We start from the raw sequence: 18,335 nt of genomic DNA, 5'->3' as shown, positions 1-18,335 counted from the left end.
CTAACTAGCATACGTTTTCATAATTTTCCCCTTTGACCTGCCAAGTCAGTTGAATTATAAGCTGAAAAGGTTTTCATGTGTTTGATGTAAATTGTTTGGGAGGAAAAGTGGTAGTGAGATAAATGAAATGGAAAATGTAATATTTCTGAATGAAAGATTTTTGAAACTCAGAGAGACTATGAGCCAGCTTTAAGCAACACATTTAGATGAAAGGCTTACTTTAAACCTAAAATAATTTTTAAAAGATGCTTGTTTTCATTCTCTTTTCCTGTTCCTTCTGCTGTTTTTTGTTCTTCAAACAAGTGTCTATGGACATAGTAAATAGCTCAGATGAAGAAATCTGTGAAAAAGGCTCTCTTCTCCAATGTCATCTCTTTGGTTCAATTGCTGACCAACTCATAAATCTAATGTGCAATATACTGAGCTGTCGTGAAATTTTTCCTAGGTTACTGAGAGGCACTTGTGTTGTTTCTTGTTTCCCTCAGCCCACTTTGACAGTGTGAATGGACACAGTGAACTTGTTATTGAAAGAGTGTCAAAAGAGGATTCAGGTACTTACGTGTGCACCGCAGAGAACAGCGTTGGCTTTGTGAAGGCAATTGGATTTGTTTATGTGAAAGGTAGGTAAAAGTGCTTCATTTTTAATTTATAATGCATTCATAATGAATGGTTCAAGTTTTCCTTCTTTATTTTATAGTAATAAAATATAACTTCAAGTTTTTAATCCACTCAGTCCTATTTCACAGATTCACAAATTCGTGAGAAAAAAATTATGAACATTCAACTCAAAAGTAGATAAGAAGTAAAGAGATCATTTCACGCAAAGTGTAATCATCCCCTTAGAATATTGAAATTGACAAAATTATCTGGTGATTTAGCATGAAGAGTTGATTCTGGAAATTTCATGATGTTTTAAGGTGGCTTTACTCCCCTCTTTACTAAATTATTTTTCCAAATAGGTCAAAGATCACAAAGAAATTATCAGCACGCACTTTTACTTTGTACCTGTCTTATGTTGTTTTCCAGAACCTCCAGTCTTCAAAAGTGATTATCCTTCTAACTGGATTGAACCACTTGGTGGGAATGCAATCCTGAATTGTGAGGTGAAAGGAGACCCCACCCCAACCATCCAGTGGAACAGAAAGGGAGTGGATATTGAAATTAGCCACAGAATCCGGCAACTGGGCAATGGCTCCCTGGCCATCTATGGCACTGTTGTAAGTCGCACTGGAATGATTGGTGCACTTTTAAACCCCCACAGCCAATACCCCTCTATGAGTGCCATAGATAAGAAACATTTCTCTTACATTCCTATTTATTTCATAAAATCTGAATCAAATAACTCCTTTTAAAAAACTGAAACAAGGATTGAAATAGATATTTTAGCCCTTTCAAATAAGTGCAGTGAGATAATGTGGCTGCCTTGTTCCTTATCATTGACTTACTAATTAACATTTGGAGATAACTTCCTCAGATCTGTTTTTGGACAAGGAAATTGAAGAATTACAAACACAGTTACATATAAATTATAGAGTAGATTTCATAGTAAGCTGATAACTATATTAGGCTTTTCCAAATTTCAGTAATTCAGAAAATGGTGGTGCTTTGGTTTATTATTCTAATTTTGGGGTCAAATTACCCCAAAGTGAAATATTTTATCCAAAAATGTCTCAACTAGAATGCACATTAATTTGTTAAATCACATTTGGTGAGACCACTTACGTGCTGTCATTGTTTAAGTAATTGAAATAATTAAAATATACTATCTAATTACCCAATCCAGTGGACCAGTCTTAGTCTTTTAGTTTCATTGATTTTACTTCAACATTAGATGTCATTTGTTGATTGTTCCTTCTGTTATGAAATTATTTCTACTTTATGTGCCATAATACTAATACAGCTCAGCCTTCTTCATTACCACTTTTCCCTTTTCTCTATTACTGTTTCTGAAGTCCTTAGTACTTCTAATACCAATGTTAATACTATTTCTTTCATCATGCAATTTAAGATTCCTAAAACTGTAGTATCTCCAATGCTGAAACTCTTCCAAGTTCCATTTCCAGCTGTTGACTAAGAACTTCTGTTTGGATAATACACTGAAACCTCAAATAAACATCTAAACCAACATTTATTTTTCCTTCTCCCAATCTACTACCTGTAAATCAGTTCCCCTACTGTTTGTTAAGGAGACCTGAATTCTTCCATTCACAAGACCTTCAGCAAAATCTGTGCCTCTAGTCACCAAATTGAAATTTATTTAGTGCAGTCCTACATAAATTTACACACACAGACACATACATATATGTATATAATGTGACCTACAATCTGTGATTTATTATTATAAGTAAATTAGTTTTTCACTTTCTCTTCTAAATTTCAAATGCTCTAGACAAAGGTCCAGCTGCATGTAGTTTTAATAATCCCCATTAGAAAGGACTCAGTATTTTTTAATTTGTCCTGATTATTTTAATGCTTTTTAAGATATCTACAAGTACAGCATTAGTATTTTTCTTTAGTAAGATAATTCCAGACAGATGATCATAAAATAATGTAATTTTTGCCTTGGTTTCTTACAAGTTAGTATTCCTGGAGATCAATGATAGGCTATTTTGAGAAAGTTTAGGCTTGGAATTTGTTTTCTCCCTTCCCCCTCCTCTTTCTCTTCCTCCTCCTCCCTCCTTTAAATCTATTTAAGAGATTAGACACATGTAGGTTTTCTTATTTCCATTAAAATTCCTTCTCAAAAATGAAATTTCAAATAAACTAGCATCATGGTGAAAAAAGTGATTGCCCTGCTCTGTAGGCTCATATTTTTGTAAAAACGCTGCTTATTTCCATAGAATGAAGATGCCGGTGACTATACATGTGTAGCTACCAATGAAGCTGGGGTGGTGGAGCGCAGCATGAGTCTGACTCTGCAAAGTAAGCTGCTTAATGAAACTAATTAAACACTTGATTTAGCAAATATTACCTAATAAAGAGTATTTATTTTCTTTAACTCTATAGCAAGTTCATTAGTGGTAGCTCTCAGAGTGTGTCTAATTTAGTTTTCTGCTGCTGATGGGGCAGTTGTCATCAAATATAAAACTGATAACACACAGATATTTTTCTCTATTTTATCTAACATATATAGTATAAGATTGCAATTGATTGGTGGCAGAGCTTTTTTTTTATTATTATACTTTAAGTTTTAGGGTACGTGTGCACAACGCGCAGGTTTGTTACATATGTATACATGTGCCATGTTGGTGTTCTGCACCCATTAACTCGTCATTTAACATTAGGTATACCTCCAAATGCTATCCCTCCCCCCACCCCACAACAGGCCCTGGTGTGTGATGTTCCCCTTCCTGTGTCCATGTGTTCTCATTGTTCAATTCCCACCTATGAGTGAGAATATGAGGTGTTTGGTTTTTTGTCCTTGCAATAGTTTGCTGAGAATGATGGTTTCCAGCTTCATCCGTGTCCCTACAAAGGACATGAACTCATCATTTTTTATAGCTGCATAGTATTCCATGGCATATATGTGCCACATTTTCTTAATCCAGTCTATCATTGTTGGACATTTGGGTTGGTTCCAAGTCTTGAATACTAGTTCAACCATTGTGGAAGTCAGTGTGGCGATTCCTCAGGGATCTAGAACTAGAAATACTATTTGACCCAGCAATCTCATTACTGGGTATATACCCAAAGGATTATAAATCATGCTGCTATAAAGGTGGCAGAGCTTTTTAATTACAACATATTCAACGGAGTGCCCCTTCTTACAATTCACCACAGTTATTCCAACATGCTTAAAAAGATTGCCATTTATGGCACTTTAAGATATTTATTAAAAGTAAAGACTAATGTAAAGGAGCTCAAAAGTGCTCCAGCTTGATGGCCGTAATCTTTCATGAAATAACTAAACGTTCTGGGTGAGATCCTCATGCTCATCAAGAAGCCCTTCAGTAAGAGTCATTGGAAAACAGAGCATCCATAATTGGATAAACATAAAATACTCCAATGGCCCACTGGAGAGTTTACAGAACCACTTAAGGGGCTGACCCAAAGACAATGTCATTGGGTTAAGAATTTAAGCAAGTCACGTCATTTTGTGACTAGGCTCAGTATTTAACAGGGTGAGTTTATATTTTCTCCATCACTATTGAGAGATGCTCTAGATTAGTTAGCTGTTCGCCAAACTATATAATTCTATAAGACTCAAATAGATGATAGATATTCAATAAGTATCTAATACAATGTTTCACTAAAAAACATATCTATCAAATGATAACATGGGATGTCATTAGGAAAAAATAGGGTTCTATGTTCAAACAAATCTGAAAAAAAATGAATTAAACAGAGTTCTTTTATTTATTAAATATATAGAGAACAGTTACTGTGTGCTTAGCCCTCCTTAGGCATACCAAATTTCTTTACTGCAGATTTTCCAGAAATGTTAATATGTTGATGTGAATTATGGCTCAACAAGGGGAGAATATAATATGCCACATTTTCCAAATAAATGTTGAGTGAACGTAGGTAGGACACTACACAATCCACTGACCCAGTTTAAGAAAAGCTACATTAGAGCAGCTCATCTACACATATTGACAATAAATTCATTTTAGTAAGTGAGACATATTAAATAGTCAAAAATATAATTTGGTTCAAATTAGGATTAAAGTACCAGAAGCGATATTTTTATTTAAAGTGTTCATATTTAATTATTATGTGAATGATGAAATTAATTCAATTGAAGTATGTACATGTGGAATTTTATTGTATTAATTTATAGCTTTATATGCAATTGGGAATGTTCAAGTATGGTATCTAAATTAAGGTTCTGAGTTTATTTGATAATTTAGCCATTTTAATACGAGCAGACAAGCTTATTTAGTCATGTTGTCACTTAGTGTTGAGGGATAAACCTGAGGTATTTACTTTATGCAGCAACAGTTTATTGAATGCATAATGTAATCAGGAAACTAGGAGAGAAATAAAAGCACTGGCCCTGAAAGTTTCTAGAGTGAGATTAATATAAACATCAGTTAGAAGGCATTGTGTAGGGTGATGAGCATAAGTCAGAGTAATGCTTTATATGACACTTGCTAAGAGAGTCAAACTTCACATGAAGGAATTACTTTTTTCAAAGACAACATGTCACGGATACCTTTGCAGAAAAAACTGACATATTAATATCACAACAAAACACATTTTTGTTCTATTTTTGTCTTATTTGTATTCTATTTATTCTAGGTACACTTCTCAGTCTAAAATATGTAGCCACCACCTTGAATTATCTGCTATTACCTCTCACTGAACAAATCATTCCACCTTTCAGTTCAATGTCACTAAAACACTGCTCTCATCCCATCGTGCTCCTTCTCAAGAATGTATATGCTGCCCCCTTTGCTTTCTTATTTAAGTGAAAACCTTTCTTATTTTAAGATTTGAACCAATGTTTACAACCATGTATGCTGTTACTCTTCAAGGTGAACCATCCTTTCTATTCTGTTCATTGTCTTGAGAAAGAAAAAGAGCTAACTCCATCTCCATGTTGTGTCTTTCTCTCCAAGTGTTCTCCCCTCTTCTCTCTGTTCAAATAACCTTACTTATTTTTGAAAATCCAGTTCAACTCTCTTCTTCCCAATGAAGTCTGTCATATTCTATCATCTTTCTTGGCACTGTAGACCAATACAGACGTAAACATTCTGCCAGCAGTTGCATGAAGTTCCTTTTACAATCTTTCCAAGGACTTTACTTCAGCCATTGTCATTCACTGTAGACACTGTTAACATCTCCCTCCTTCCTTTTTGGTTACCAGAATACCATTTTTATCCTGATTTTCTTCCTACCTCAGTGATTCGTTCTGAGTATCTTTATAAGCTTGTCTTCTGTCCATCTCCTAAATAATGCTGTTGCAATTGTTTCTGTCTTTGGCCCTCTTCTCATTTTAGACTCTCTTCTGAAGCAATCTTATTCACTATGAAAGCCTCACACATATGTATTTCTTGCTCATCTTTATTCTGAGCTCTAGATATGAATATCCCTGTCATGTAGACATCTCTATATGAATGTCTTACAGATACCTCAAGTTCAACAGTCCTAAATGGATGCAAATTATCATTCCTTACTGCCTATCCACAAACCTGTTCTTCCTGTTGTGTGCTATTCCATTGCCCAAATATACCATATTGTCCAAATCAAAACCCTGTAGTCATGAGTTCTTCCCTTTAACCCATACCAATCTGTAACAAAGTTCTATCATTTCTACTTTCTTAATGATTCTTGGATATGTCTTCCTTTTCCTCTCCATTTCCAGTGGCATGCTTTTGTTGGATCTATTATTACTATTGTTTATGCTCCCATATTAGTACACATTAGTTCTATAGGTATGCTATAGCACAAGTCTGTCTTATCAGTGGACTATGAGCTCCTTGAGACTAGAAAGAATATCTTTTCTCTATATGCTCTCAGCACCCAGCACAATGCCTGGCAAATAGCAGGCTTTCAGTACATGTTTATTGAATAAATGAATGATGGCCAGCGATAAAAGAATGAGTTAAGTAGCCAGGCTTGGTGGCAGGTGCCTGTAATCTCAGCTACTCGGGAGGCTGAGGTCAGAGAATTGCTTGAACCCTGGAGGGAGAGGTTGCAGTGAGCCGAGATCGTGCCACTGCACTCCAGCCTGGGTGACAGAGGGAGACTCTGGCTCAAAAAAAAAGAATGAGTTAATGACTCTTTACCTCAAAAATGATCAAAAGAAAAAAGTGAATATTCACCATATAAAACACAGACAAAAATAACAATAGTAACTAAGAGTACTGTGTGCTTACCTTGTTCAAAAGTTCTAGTCACATCCTCTTGTTGATTCTAACAGGAATCCTCTGAAGTAGGCACCATTTTTAAGGACACGGGGCTCGGAGAGGTAGTAAAGAGCAGACACAGAATTTGAACCCAGGAAACATGACTCTAGAGCCCATGCTCTAGGCTAATCTGCTCAGGAATTTTAAATTTTTGACATTTACTAAATAAAAAAGTATTATGAAAATTGTATCAAGGGCAATTATAATCTATAATCTTAGTTGGGAAGCAGCGGTGTTTTATAAACAAATCAACCACTTTTTTCAAAATAATGTTGCCATATAATATATGATAAAAAAATTTATAACTCCACAAAAACTGAGACACTATGTGCTTTTTTCCATAGGTCCTCCTATTATCATTCTTGAGCCAGTGGAAACTGTTATTAATGCTGGTGGCAAAATCATATTGAATTGTCAGGCAACTGGAGAGCCTCAACCAACCATTACATGGTCCCGTCAAGGGCACTCTATTTCCTGGGATGACCGGGTTAACGTGTTGTCTAACAACTCATTATATATTGCTGATGCTCAGAAAGAAGATACCTCTGAATTTGAATGTGTTGCTCGAAACTTAATGGGTTCTGTCCTTGTCAGAGTGCCAGTCATAGTCCAGGGTGAGTGTGATCAGAGGAATATTCATAGTAAACAGTACCTGGGGTGACTCAAATCATGGAAATTATTAAGCACTTTAGTCCAAGTCTCCTGTCACCTTAACATACTTTTAGATGATGGGGAGAGGACAAAATTATCAAAATTTACAGATTGAAGGCCCTAAACCAATACAGATTAGAGCTTAAAATGCCAAGGTTTTAATTTAAAATCCCAAACCAGATTTTTGATTCACAACTAAGTCAAATCTATTCTTAGAATCAATGTATATGTTTTGCTGTAAAGAATGACTTATGTCCAAAAAGTGAACAGTTTGTAAACTTGCTGGTCTCTAACTCTTCCAGCAGCCATGTGCAAGTGAGTGAGAATTCGATCTGAGAAGAAACTCTGGCTAACTGAAGTTCTTCTCTCTCTCTCGGATTTTAATTTTACCTTGAAGGAGAGCTTCCATAAGCTATTTTTCAGCAATTATATATTTAGCTCTGTAACCAGTGCATATCTTAAATGAAATCTCCTTTACAATGTTTTATTTGCAAAAGCTTAGACAAAGTACAATGTTTTATTTGCAGTTCATGGTGGATTTTCCCAGTGGTCTGCATGGAAAGCCTGCAGTGTCACCTGTGGAAAAGGCATCCAAAAGAGGAGTCGTCTGTGCAACCAGCCCCTTCCAGCCAATGGTGGGAAGCCCTGCCAAGGTTCAGATTTGGAAATGCGAAACTGTCAAAATAAGCCTTGTCCAGGTACACCTCCTTATTTAACTGATAGGCATATGTTTAACAGACCTTCATTTCTGTCTTCTACCTATGGATTGCCCCAGTGTCAGTATTTCCAATTGAAATATACCTGATGGTGTAATGGTTCACCTTTGTATAGTGGATGGTAGCTGGTCGGAATGGAGTCCTTGGGAAGAATGCACAAGGAGCTGTGGACGCGGCAACCGAACCAGGACCAGGACTTGCAATAATCCATCAGCTCAGCATGGTGGGCAGCCATGTGAAGGGAATGCTGTGGAAATAATTATGTGCAACATTAGGCCTTGCCCAGGTGAGAAGCCACCAATAATGCTAAGATAAACAAAACTTTTCTATCTTAACTCCTATGAAAGAATTACATTTGCCTTTTCTTCTTCATTGTAAAAAGATGTTATAGCCTCTACCCTTGAGAATACATTCATTCACTATATTCTTAGTTCTCTTTCATGGATAAACTTGTAAACGTATGGCATTCACTGATGTTAAGCAAAATACCTGCTTTAATTGAACGTGAAGAAAGGGTCCAAACTGGAGGGTATTTCTCAATCATGTAAAGAAAACATAAGTATTTACAAGGTCATAAAGTAACATCTAATCCAGCCATCCATTTCGAGGTGAGAAAAATGAACCCTAGAGAGGTTGAAGACTTGCCCAGAAACACACAACTGGTGAGGGGTAAATACTAATCGCTGTCATTCACTAAATACTTGCCATATAATAGGAACCATGCTAGGTGCTTTATATTGTTAATATTGTGTATTGTTATTGATTTTGTGTTTTAGCACTCTTTCCGATTAAAGTGACAAATCAAACTTAAGTCCAAGTAGAAAATTTTTCAGGTATAATTGAATCCAAGGATTTGGACAGTGCTTTTACTAGCATGTTTTCCATCTCTCGTCTCTACTTTCCTCTCTTTGGCTTTATTCTCTATTAAACTCTTTCCGTATGGTGGAAACAATGACTGCTGACAGCTACTGGCTCACAGGGGCCTTATAATCTAAGTGAGGCCTCAGAGAAAAAGAGTTCCCTTGTCTCTCAGAATTCATATCAGTCTCTGGAAAGGAACCCTGTTTGCTTTTGTTCGGGTCAATGTTCACCCCTGAACTCAAGTGAGTCCAGGAGAAGGGTATTTTAATAGCCATCTTGGGTGAACTGTCTACCTGGTGTAAACAGGGGCAGAGAAAGAAATCATGCAAAGTAGAGGAGCTGTTCGTTTATTCATTCATTCATCCAACAAATATTTACTGAGCGCTTACTTTGTCATCAAGACGCTGTTCTAGTTTCTAGAGTTAAAATAATAAACAGTCAGTATCTTTCCAGTTTTGATCAGCATACCCAAAAAACTCAGAGACTTGAAATGATGGAGTACAACTTGGAGAGATATCTTAGCTGGAATGATCAGAAAAAGAAATACGGACAAACCAAAAAGGGACAGGTATTCACTACATTGGGTATTGCATCCTATTGTGCAGATGAGGAAAGATTTAGAAAATAATGTGCAGTAATTCACTAAGGATAGACAGCTAATAAAAAATGAATCAAAGTTTTGAACTCAGATTGATCTAATTACCAAGCTTATTTAAATTGTAGGTATCTGGATTTGCAATTCGGAACTTTGATTACATTACAAAAACGAAGTACTGTCCTGACATCTTAAAATAAACGAGAAGCCATTTATTTTAGTCTTAAAGAATTTAAAAGCTGGTTGTAATAACATTATGTTCTAAATTTAAAAGAGCAGGAAATACTTGATTGAGCAATTTTGTGTAATTTGTCATCTATAATAACTATATAATAACTAAATGATATTTGTAAATATCCTAAAATAAAAGTCAGTTTTTTCTCTTCATGTTGAGTAACTATTCGTCTACTACTGTCTGTTTGCTTACTTACTGTTGTTTTGTTCACTATTCTATTGGCTTTTTTTAAAAGGCTTTCTCTAGTTATTTCCCCCAGTCCCTAAACCAATTGAATTTAGCTATTGTTTGAGCATAATGTCAGTGGTGTCCTAGAGCCATTCAATGAAAGCATGTATTTCTTCCCAATAAGAGCATGTATGAAACTGTAGTGATGCCATATTGGTAGGTAAATATCAGCTGTAGTAGGAGTATCTATACCACAAAAATTAGCGATGCTACAAGTTTTCCTCCTCACCCCTAGAGAGCTGGTTGTTAAATATTTCTCAGCTCACCGCTGCAAAATGGGCAGGCAGCCAGCCTAAGACAGCCTTTCTCATCCAGGAGGTATGTGAAAATCTCAGGGGCAGAAGATACTTGCCTTTAGTACAGTTCATTTCTAACAATGTTGAACTTAAAAAAGAGTTGCAAGAAGAGTACAGATAATTTCTATGTAACACTATCTAGGTGAAATTTTGTGTATTTCCTGAAACAAGGACATTCTCTTTCATGAACATAGTACAGTGATCAAAATTGGGAAATTTAACATTGATTCTATTATTATCTAATTTCATTATCTAATCTTGTTATCTAATCCACAGGCCATATTCGGATTTTGCCAGTTGTCCCAGTAATATCCTTTATAACTCTCTTTCCCCCATTCCAAGATCCTATCCACGATCACACTTGTACTTATTTGTTGTGTCCCTTTAGTCTCTTTTAATTGGAAAATTTTCTCAGTCTCTTTTTCTTTCATGAACTTGATATTTTTTAATGTACAGGCCAACTATTTTAGAGAAGACAATTCAATTTGGATTTGTCTAACATTTCCTCATGATTACATGTAGGTTTTGCATTTGGCAGGAACACCACAGAAATGATTTTGTGTCCTTCTCTGTGCATCATTTCAAAAGGCACATAATGTCAGTTTGTCCCACACTGGTGGTGTTAACTTTCTTCACTTGTTTAAGGTAGTGTCTGTCATTGTATAGTTACTATTTTTACTTCTATTATTAATAAGTATTTTGTAGGGAAACTTAGAGTCTCTATAAACATCTTATCAACTTTTCACCCACTAGTTTTAGGATCCATTTCTGATTTCTGCCTGAATCAGTTATTACTATGATTTTTGCAAAATAGCTATTTTCTGACTCCATCATTATCTTCCATATCTATTATTGACCTCTGTCAAGAACTTTCTCATTTCTTTACTTTTTGATTTATATCAATAAGGACTCAGGTATTATTCAATGGTTTATCACAGCGGAACCTAACCTTTTTGGCACCAGGGACTCGTTTGTGGAAGACAGTTTTTCTACAGATCGAGGGTTGGGGGGATGGCTTCAGAATGATTCAAGCACATTACATTTATTGTGGATTTTATATATAATGAAATAATTATACAACTCACCATAGTGTAGAATCAGTGGCAGCCCTGAGCATGTTTTCCTGCAACTAGAAGGTCCTTTCTGGCATTGATAGGGGACAGTGACAGATCATCAGGCATTAGATTCTCATAGGGAGCACACAACATAGACCCCTCACATGTGCAGTTCACACACAATAGGGTTCGCACTCCTATGAGAATCTAACGCCACTGCTGATCTGACAGGAGACGGAATTCGTGGTAATGTTAGCAATGGGGAGTAGCTGTAAATACAGATGAAGCTTTGCTTACTTGCCAAGCGATCCATGGCCCATGGGATTGAGGACCCCTGGCTTATCATACACTGTCATTATTTATCATGATGTTCACATTATCCTAGAATAGGTTAGTGGAGGCAGGCTTGTCCGGGCTGGCTTCAGTGTTGAGATGTCCTCTTAATTCTTTGAGTGCTTCCTTACTTTCTGGTGCAAATAGTTACTTCAAACTTATTTTGTACTTTCCCTGCCCTAGTTAGAAGAGTGTTTTTAAACTGCAAATCTTTTTTAAGATTGATATCTTCGGGGATGGCCTATCCTGATATTTGAGAATCATTGTCATTAAAATACATATATAGCTACAGATTAAAGAATGACCATTTTTTCAAGTGTCTGTCTGAAAACTGTTGAGAACTTTGAGCAAAGCCATCATAGCTCCTAGCTTACACTTATGTAGGATTTACTATGTGTCCTGTACTGTTCCGAGCACTTTTCTTCTACGAACTCATTACTGCTCACCTCAATTCTAATAAATTATCTTTTATTATTTGCATATTGCAGATGATGAAACTAGGCACACAGAAGCCAAGTCACTTGTCAGGATTGCATGGCCCGTAAGGGCAGAATAGTTATTCAGGCCCAGAGTATCTGCCTGGAGACCCGCTCCTAGCATTGTGCTCCTCTACCCTGCCATAATTAAAACTGCAACATAGTGTAACAAATTCAGTTATAATATTTTGCATGTTTCTTACCTACTAATCCCTCTGTAGTTTTTTTTTTTAATATTTTAACTTTCATTTTAGTTTCAGAGGTACATGTTCAGGTTTGTTATATAGGTAAACTTATGACTCAGTGGTTTGATGTACAGATTATTTTGTCACCTGGGTACTAAGCATAGTATCCAACTTTATTTTTCCAAACCTCTTCCTCCTTCCACCCTCCTCCCTCAAGTAGGCCCCAGTGTTTGTTGTTCCCCTCTTTCTGTCCATGTGTTCTCATTTTTTAGCTCCCATTTATAAGTGAGAACATGCAGTATTTGGTTTTCTGTTCCTGAGTTAGTTTGCTGAGGATACTGGTCTCTAGTTCCATCCCTGTTCCTGCAAAGGATGTGACCTCATTCTTTTTTATGGCTGCATAGTATTCCATGGTATGTATGTACCACGTTTTCTTTATCCAGTCTACTGTTGTTGGGTGTTTTGGTTGCTTCTGTCTTTACTGTTGTAAATAGTGCTTAATGAACACACAGGTGCATATGTCTTTATGTAGAACAATTTATATTGCTCTGGGCATATACCCAGTAGTGGGATTGCAGGGTCAAATGGTAGTTGTGTTTTTAGTTCTCGTTTTTTTGTGTCATCTAGATAGCATGATGTTTTATGCCGACTCCAGTTTATATTATCATTCTTCCTTTTTTCTTGCTATCATTCCATTCTTATAAAAGAAACACTTGAACTCCACAACATTTTGTATCTTGAAGTCTAATTCTAGTTAGGATTTTCCATATTGATTAAAAAATAAAAATAAAAACGTCTTTAGCTGAAAACCTGTATTTATATGTAGTAGAAATGACACAGAAATGAATAAATGTTACCCAATTGTTAACCCTCCAATTAAAAATGCATCTATATTAAATGGCATTATATTGTAAGAGGCTGAGGCTTTTGTTAACCAACAGCCTTGAAAATAAAATGTATTAAAATAATTGGAACTTCAGAATTTTTGAAATCATATAGTCAATATTTGAGGGCTATTAGCATCCACAGACTGAATTAATACAGAAGTAGTTTTGAATATCTGCCATATATTTAAAGGCTTTATTCTTTCCTCTGAGGTTTAGCCAAATACTTTTTAGTGCAAATTCTTGTTGGCTAAAATAGATTTGTGTGACTGTGTTTTTGTCTACAAAGCACAAGGATAATTAGTCAACTCAGTCAGAAACCCATTAATTATAAGAAACTGTAACATGCATTTAAAAATATTTTTCTAACCAAAGCAGACAAATGATAGTTTCATTACATGGTTTTCAACTTGTTCTGGAGAATATTTACACTCAGCCTTTGAGGCTTTTATTTCTGCTCATATTTTGATTAAACCAGGTGACCAAAAGACATACTTTATGAGCTCCATATCTAGCAAGTTCCCTGAAAACAAAAACATGACCTGGTATTCACTTGTATATAAGGAAAGCCATAATGTTGAATCTCAGCCCATGTACCTGGTAAAACATAAGGTTGTTTCACTCTTGTGGTCCCATGGTGTAATGTGTTATTTACCAAAAGGAAGACCTTAATATCACTCCTTGGAAACTACTGGTCAGCTTTTTATGTTGTTTAGGAAGCAGGTTCGTATGTTATTCAGAACTTTAATTCATGAACACATGTAATGGAGAAAGTTTTCCAAAGAATTACAGCTGTGCAAATCATCATGTTGTTGAAAGATCCAAGGACATATATAGATATGAAGCTGAATCAGGCTTAAGGATGTGGTCTCTCTGTCTAGGATCCAAATTATCTTTGTGGAAATATTTGTATTGTCTATAACCACATCTCAATCTGTTACACAGCCTTGTTCCCAAGCTCCCAGTTCTTTTCACTTTCTCCAGAGCAAAGAACACAGACAAATACTTAGCTAAGGGCTTAAACACTCAGACTATATTTATATACGGTAGTTTGAGTAAATTTAATTGTAATAAAATGCTCCTTTGGGTGATTTTAAACATTTATCTTGGCATCAGGTAAGCCTTCTGAATTTCCCTATAGACACAAATTCCTCTGAAAATCTAACCAGAAGGAGAAAGATCATCATTTGTTATGTTTCATTTGGTTCAGTTTCAATTCTGTTAGATTGGGGGATAATTAGCTCATTACTGAGTTAATTTATTTATATAACTTTGGTTTTAAACAAGCACGGTTCTGTGACTTGAAACTGTCTTTTGGGGTGTTTGCAGTTCATGGAGCATGGAGCGCTTGGCAGCCTTGGGGAACATGCAGCGAAAGTTGTGGGAAAGGTACTCAGACAAGAGCAAGACTTTGTAATAACCCACCACCAGCATTTGGTGGGTCCTACTGTGATGGAGCAGAAACACAGATGCAAGTTTGCAATGAAAGACATTGTCCAAGTAAGAGAAATACACTGTTTATACCTTAATAAATTAACATCTACCTATCTTATCTAGGTAGTATGTCAACAAGAATCTATCCCATCCTAACTGTGCCCACAAGAACATCTCTCAAACTAACAATGCCCAGAGTGTAACACGATGGTTCCTAGGTAGTAAGAAAGCATGTACCTTTTTCCCTTATTCCAGCTCATGGCAAGTGGGCGACTTGGGCCAGTTGGAGTGCCTGTTCTGTGTCATGTGGAGGAGGTGCCAGACAGAGAACAAGGGACTGCTCCGACCCTGTGCCCCAGTATGGAGGAAGGAAATGCGAAGGGAGTGATGTCCAGAGTGATTTTTGCAATAGTGACCCTTGCCCAAGTGAGTGTTGGAAATAGTGAGTCAACATTATACTTTCATAAAGTTTCATTATGACCTTAATTCCTTAAAGTTGCAATATTCTGTTATTTGGTTCTTCAATCTTTGGTTTAGGATGTCAGAATGTTGTAAGGTTGCTGTCGTGTCTGTATAATACCCTAGATGTCTTCGATTCATAGGGGCAGGAGCTGTGTCCTATTTCACTTGCTCTATATAGGACTAGCCCCAGAGTATAAGAATGAGAGCACCCCTGCATGCTAACTCTTCATGATGCTTACAGTTCTTTTATGAAGGCAAGCAGGCAGCTCTCTGCCTTAATGCAGTCATCAAGCTGGATTTTTAGACCCTTGCAGCAACTTGATATCTGGAAATCTGAGTTGCATTGTATCCTGAAGTTTACAGCCTTGGCTTATCTAAAGCAGAGATCCTGTCTCATTTATACCCTCCAGCTCCTGAAATATTTTAAGACTCAATAAATGTATGTTAAATTGAATCACACAAATACAGGAATGTATACTCAGTTTCTAGTCAAAACCAAGCTGAACTATCTTCCTTTGGAAGTTGCCTATTTATAGACTTGCATGTTTTGTTTTAGGTGCTGAGAAGAGACTTTTTTTTATACTTTTTGGATGAATGTCATTGTTGACCACTTCTCATTTTAGGGGCTCTGTTTTCATCTCAGATTATTCTGTCTTGTAGCCCATGGTAACTGGAGTCCTTGGAGTGGCTGGGGAACATGCAGCCGGACGTGTAATGGAGGGCAGATGCGGCGGTACCGCACATGTGATAACCCTCCTCCCTCCAATGGGGGAAGAGCTTGTGGGGGACCAGACTCCCAGATCCAGAGGTGCAACACTGACATGTGTCCTGGTGAGCCTCTTGATTTCTGGCAGTTGAATAAGTAAAGCATTTCTTTTAGTGCTCATTGTAGCAGCCCTATTGCTTCAGACCTTAAAATGAAAGTTGTATAGGCAAGGCCACCCAAAGTGTAGATTTTGAAAATTTTGAAGCCAATTTCTTAACAGTGACCATTCCATTCTTGTTCACAGTGGATGGAAGTTGGGGAAGCTGGCATAGTTGGAGCCAGTGCTCTGCCTCCTGTGGAGGAGGTGAAAAGACTCGGAAGCGGCTGTGCGACCATCCTGTGCCAGTTAAAGGTGGGCGTCCCTGTCCCGGAGACACTACTCAGGTGACCAGGTGTAATGTACAAGCATGTCCAGGTAAGCAACTAAATTGGACTTTGGTAGCACATTTAGAGCCTTTGTGCAAATTAGAGAAAGGTGCCACAAATTACAAAACAATGCCAACTCTGAGAGGTGGAATTAGAAAAAAAAAAAAAAGTGCTTTCTTGCTCATAATTGGTACAGTTCTGTATCAACCCAAGGCTGGGTTCTAGCCTCTGCTTTCTCCCTTCCAGGCTTCCTGGTAAAAGGATATAGTCCTAGCCTTGACAGGAAAAAGGGTAAGGCAGAGTGGGGAAAAATGGGCTGAGACTCCAGACTGAAGGTAAGGTGGGGCAGTGGCTAAATATCTAAAGAAAGCTGCAATTGGAGGCTGTTCATCTGTGGATGGGAATTTGAAGGACATGAGAGTGGGAAGTAAAATAAGAATCAGTTCAGTCCGAGGAGAAAGAATAAGAGGAGTTCAGTTATCAAGTTCAGCCTGAGTCATGCATCGCATCTAGCAAGTGATGTAAAAATTCAGAAGTCTATAACTCATGGGCCTTAGAGTTTGCTGGGATTCCAAGAAATGGTAGCTAATACTTAATACCTTGTCTGTCTCAGAAGGCAGGCTTCTAAAGGTTGTAAGAAGACCAACAATAACAGTTTTATATTGTTGACGTGTCAAGATATCAATTAGACTTTCCAAAGCTTTAAGGTTTTCTTAGAAATAAAATGTTCCTGAAAAATCAAGATCATTTGACAGAGTGAGAGAGATTTACATTTAAAAATGTATAGGACCTAGACAAGCTAAAGGAAGTTGATAGTCTACTACCATCAACAACTGTTCAACATTATCGACTAATTAACAAGGACTTTGAGGCTCCAACTGAGGCATGGTGTCAGCTTCAGTTGATGCACTTTGTAGCTCAGCCTCTGTTAGTAGCAGGGCCCCGGTGGCATCAGGAAGTCCAAATAGGTTGACAGTTTGGGTTGCAGAGTCTGGCAGAGGATTTCAGGGATCCCAGCCAGGTATTCAGAACGAGGAGTCTTTTGAGCACTGGGACTCAAGTCCCTCTGTGAGACTAGAGAACCAGGGTCAAAATGTCAGCGATGACCCAGAGAGCTAAGTAAATTAGTGGTCCTAATACTCCTCTTTCTGCCTGCTTAGGACTAAGGATAAGAACCAAAATGGCCACTGGGCCCTGACTGGCTCTCTACTTTCCTGCATCATCTTGCAACATGGCTTCCATTACTCTCTACGCTTTCTGCTGCTTTTGCCCTCTCAGATGTGGCAAGCCACTACCCACAAAAGAGTGACACATACTCTGTCCCCTACCCAGAAAGCCCTTCTGCCCTCCCTGGCTTAGTTAAGACTTAAACTTTAAGGTTCTTCTTTATTTTTACTTCCTTCTCAAACTTCCCTAAATAGTAGATAGTAGTGCATTCCAACCTCACATTTATTTGTGGGATTTAGATTGTTTTTCTCCCCAATTCAGACATAAGCTCTATGAAGGCAGGCTTCATGTCTTTTTTTTTTTTCTCTCATCATTTTTTTTTCTTTAATTCGTGGCAAACAAATGAATGTAGTACAGACCATGAAGGCTGAATCAACATGAAAAAATGTTTTCTCTCAGTATTAATAATAAAAGTAGTGTAAATTAAAATGGTAAAGTACTCACTGATTTTTCTGAGGCTGAATGCAATTGTATTTCTCTCCAATATATAATACAAGCATACCTCAGAGATATTGCAGATTCAGTTCTAGACCACCACAAGTGAATATTGCAATAGAGCAAGTCACATGAATGTTTTGGTGCATATAGGAGTTATGTTTACACTATTCTGTAGTACTATTAAGTATCCAATAGCATCATGTCTAAAAAACAATGCACATAACTTAATTTTAAAACACTTTATTGCTAAAAAATGCTAATGATTATCTGAGCCTT

General features: G+C 37.0%; 1 protein-coding gene across 5 annotated transcripts in view; it reads left to right on the top strand.

The window, feature by feature from the left end:
- HMCN1 (hemicentin 1) overlaps positions 1 to 18,335 on the top strand; it is a 448,248-nt gene that overhangs the window by 391,728 nt on the left and 38,185 nt on the right. For 4 of the 5 annotated variants that reach the window (XM_054449377.2, XM_063647968.1, XM_063647964.1 and 1 more), the window contains 10 exons: positions 486 to 620; positions 1,027 to 1,217; positions 2,841 to 2,922; positions 7,196 to 7,465; positions 8,030 to 8,200; positions 8,334 to 8,504; positions 14,696 to 14,866; positions 15,056 to 15,226; positions 15,923 to 16,093; positions 16,273 to 16,443. In XM_054449377.2, coding sequence (XP_054305352.1) covers positions 486 to 620; positions 1,027 to 1,217; positions 2,841 to 2,922; positions 7,196 to 7,465; positions 8,030 to 8,200; positions 8,334 to 8,504; positions 14,696 to 14,866; positions 15,056 to 15,226; positions 15,923 to 16,093; positions 16,273 to 16,443 — 1,704 coding nt within the window. Of the gene's footprint in view, positions 1 to 485; positions 621 to 1,026; positions 1,218 to 2,840; positions 2,923 to 7,195; positions 7,466 to 8,029; positions 8,201 to 8,333; positions 8,505 to 14,695; positions 14,867 to 15,055; positions 15,243 to 15,922; positions 16,094 to 16,272; positions 16,444 to 18,335 lie in introns of those variants that run through there. The other variant, XM_063647969.1, reaches the window with a different exon arrangement.

The sequence above is a fragment of the Pongo pygmaeus genome, chromosome 1 (assembly GCF_028885625.2).
Source record: "Pongo pygmaeus isolate AG05252 chromosome 1, NHGRI_mPonPyg2-v2.0_pri, whole genome shotgun sequence".
Classification (NCBI taxonomy): domain Eukaryota; kingdom Metazoa; phylum Chordata; class Mammalia; order Primates; family Hominidae; genus Pongo; species Pongo pygmaeus.
Note: the sequence above shows the minus strand (reverse complement) of the source record. Positions and strands in the feature narration are given on the sequence as shown.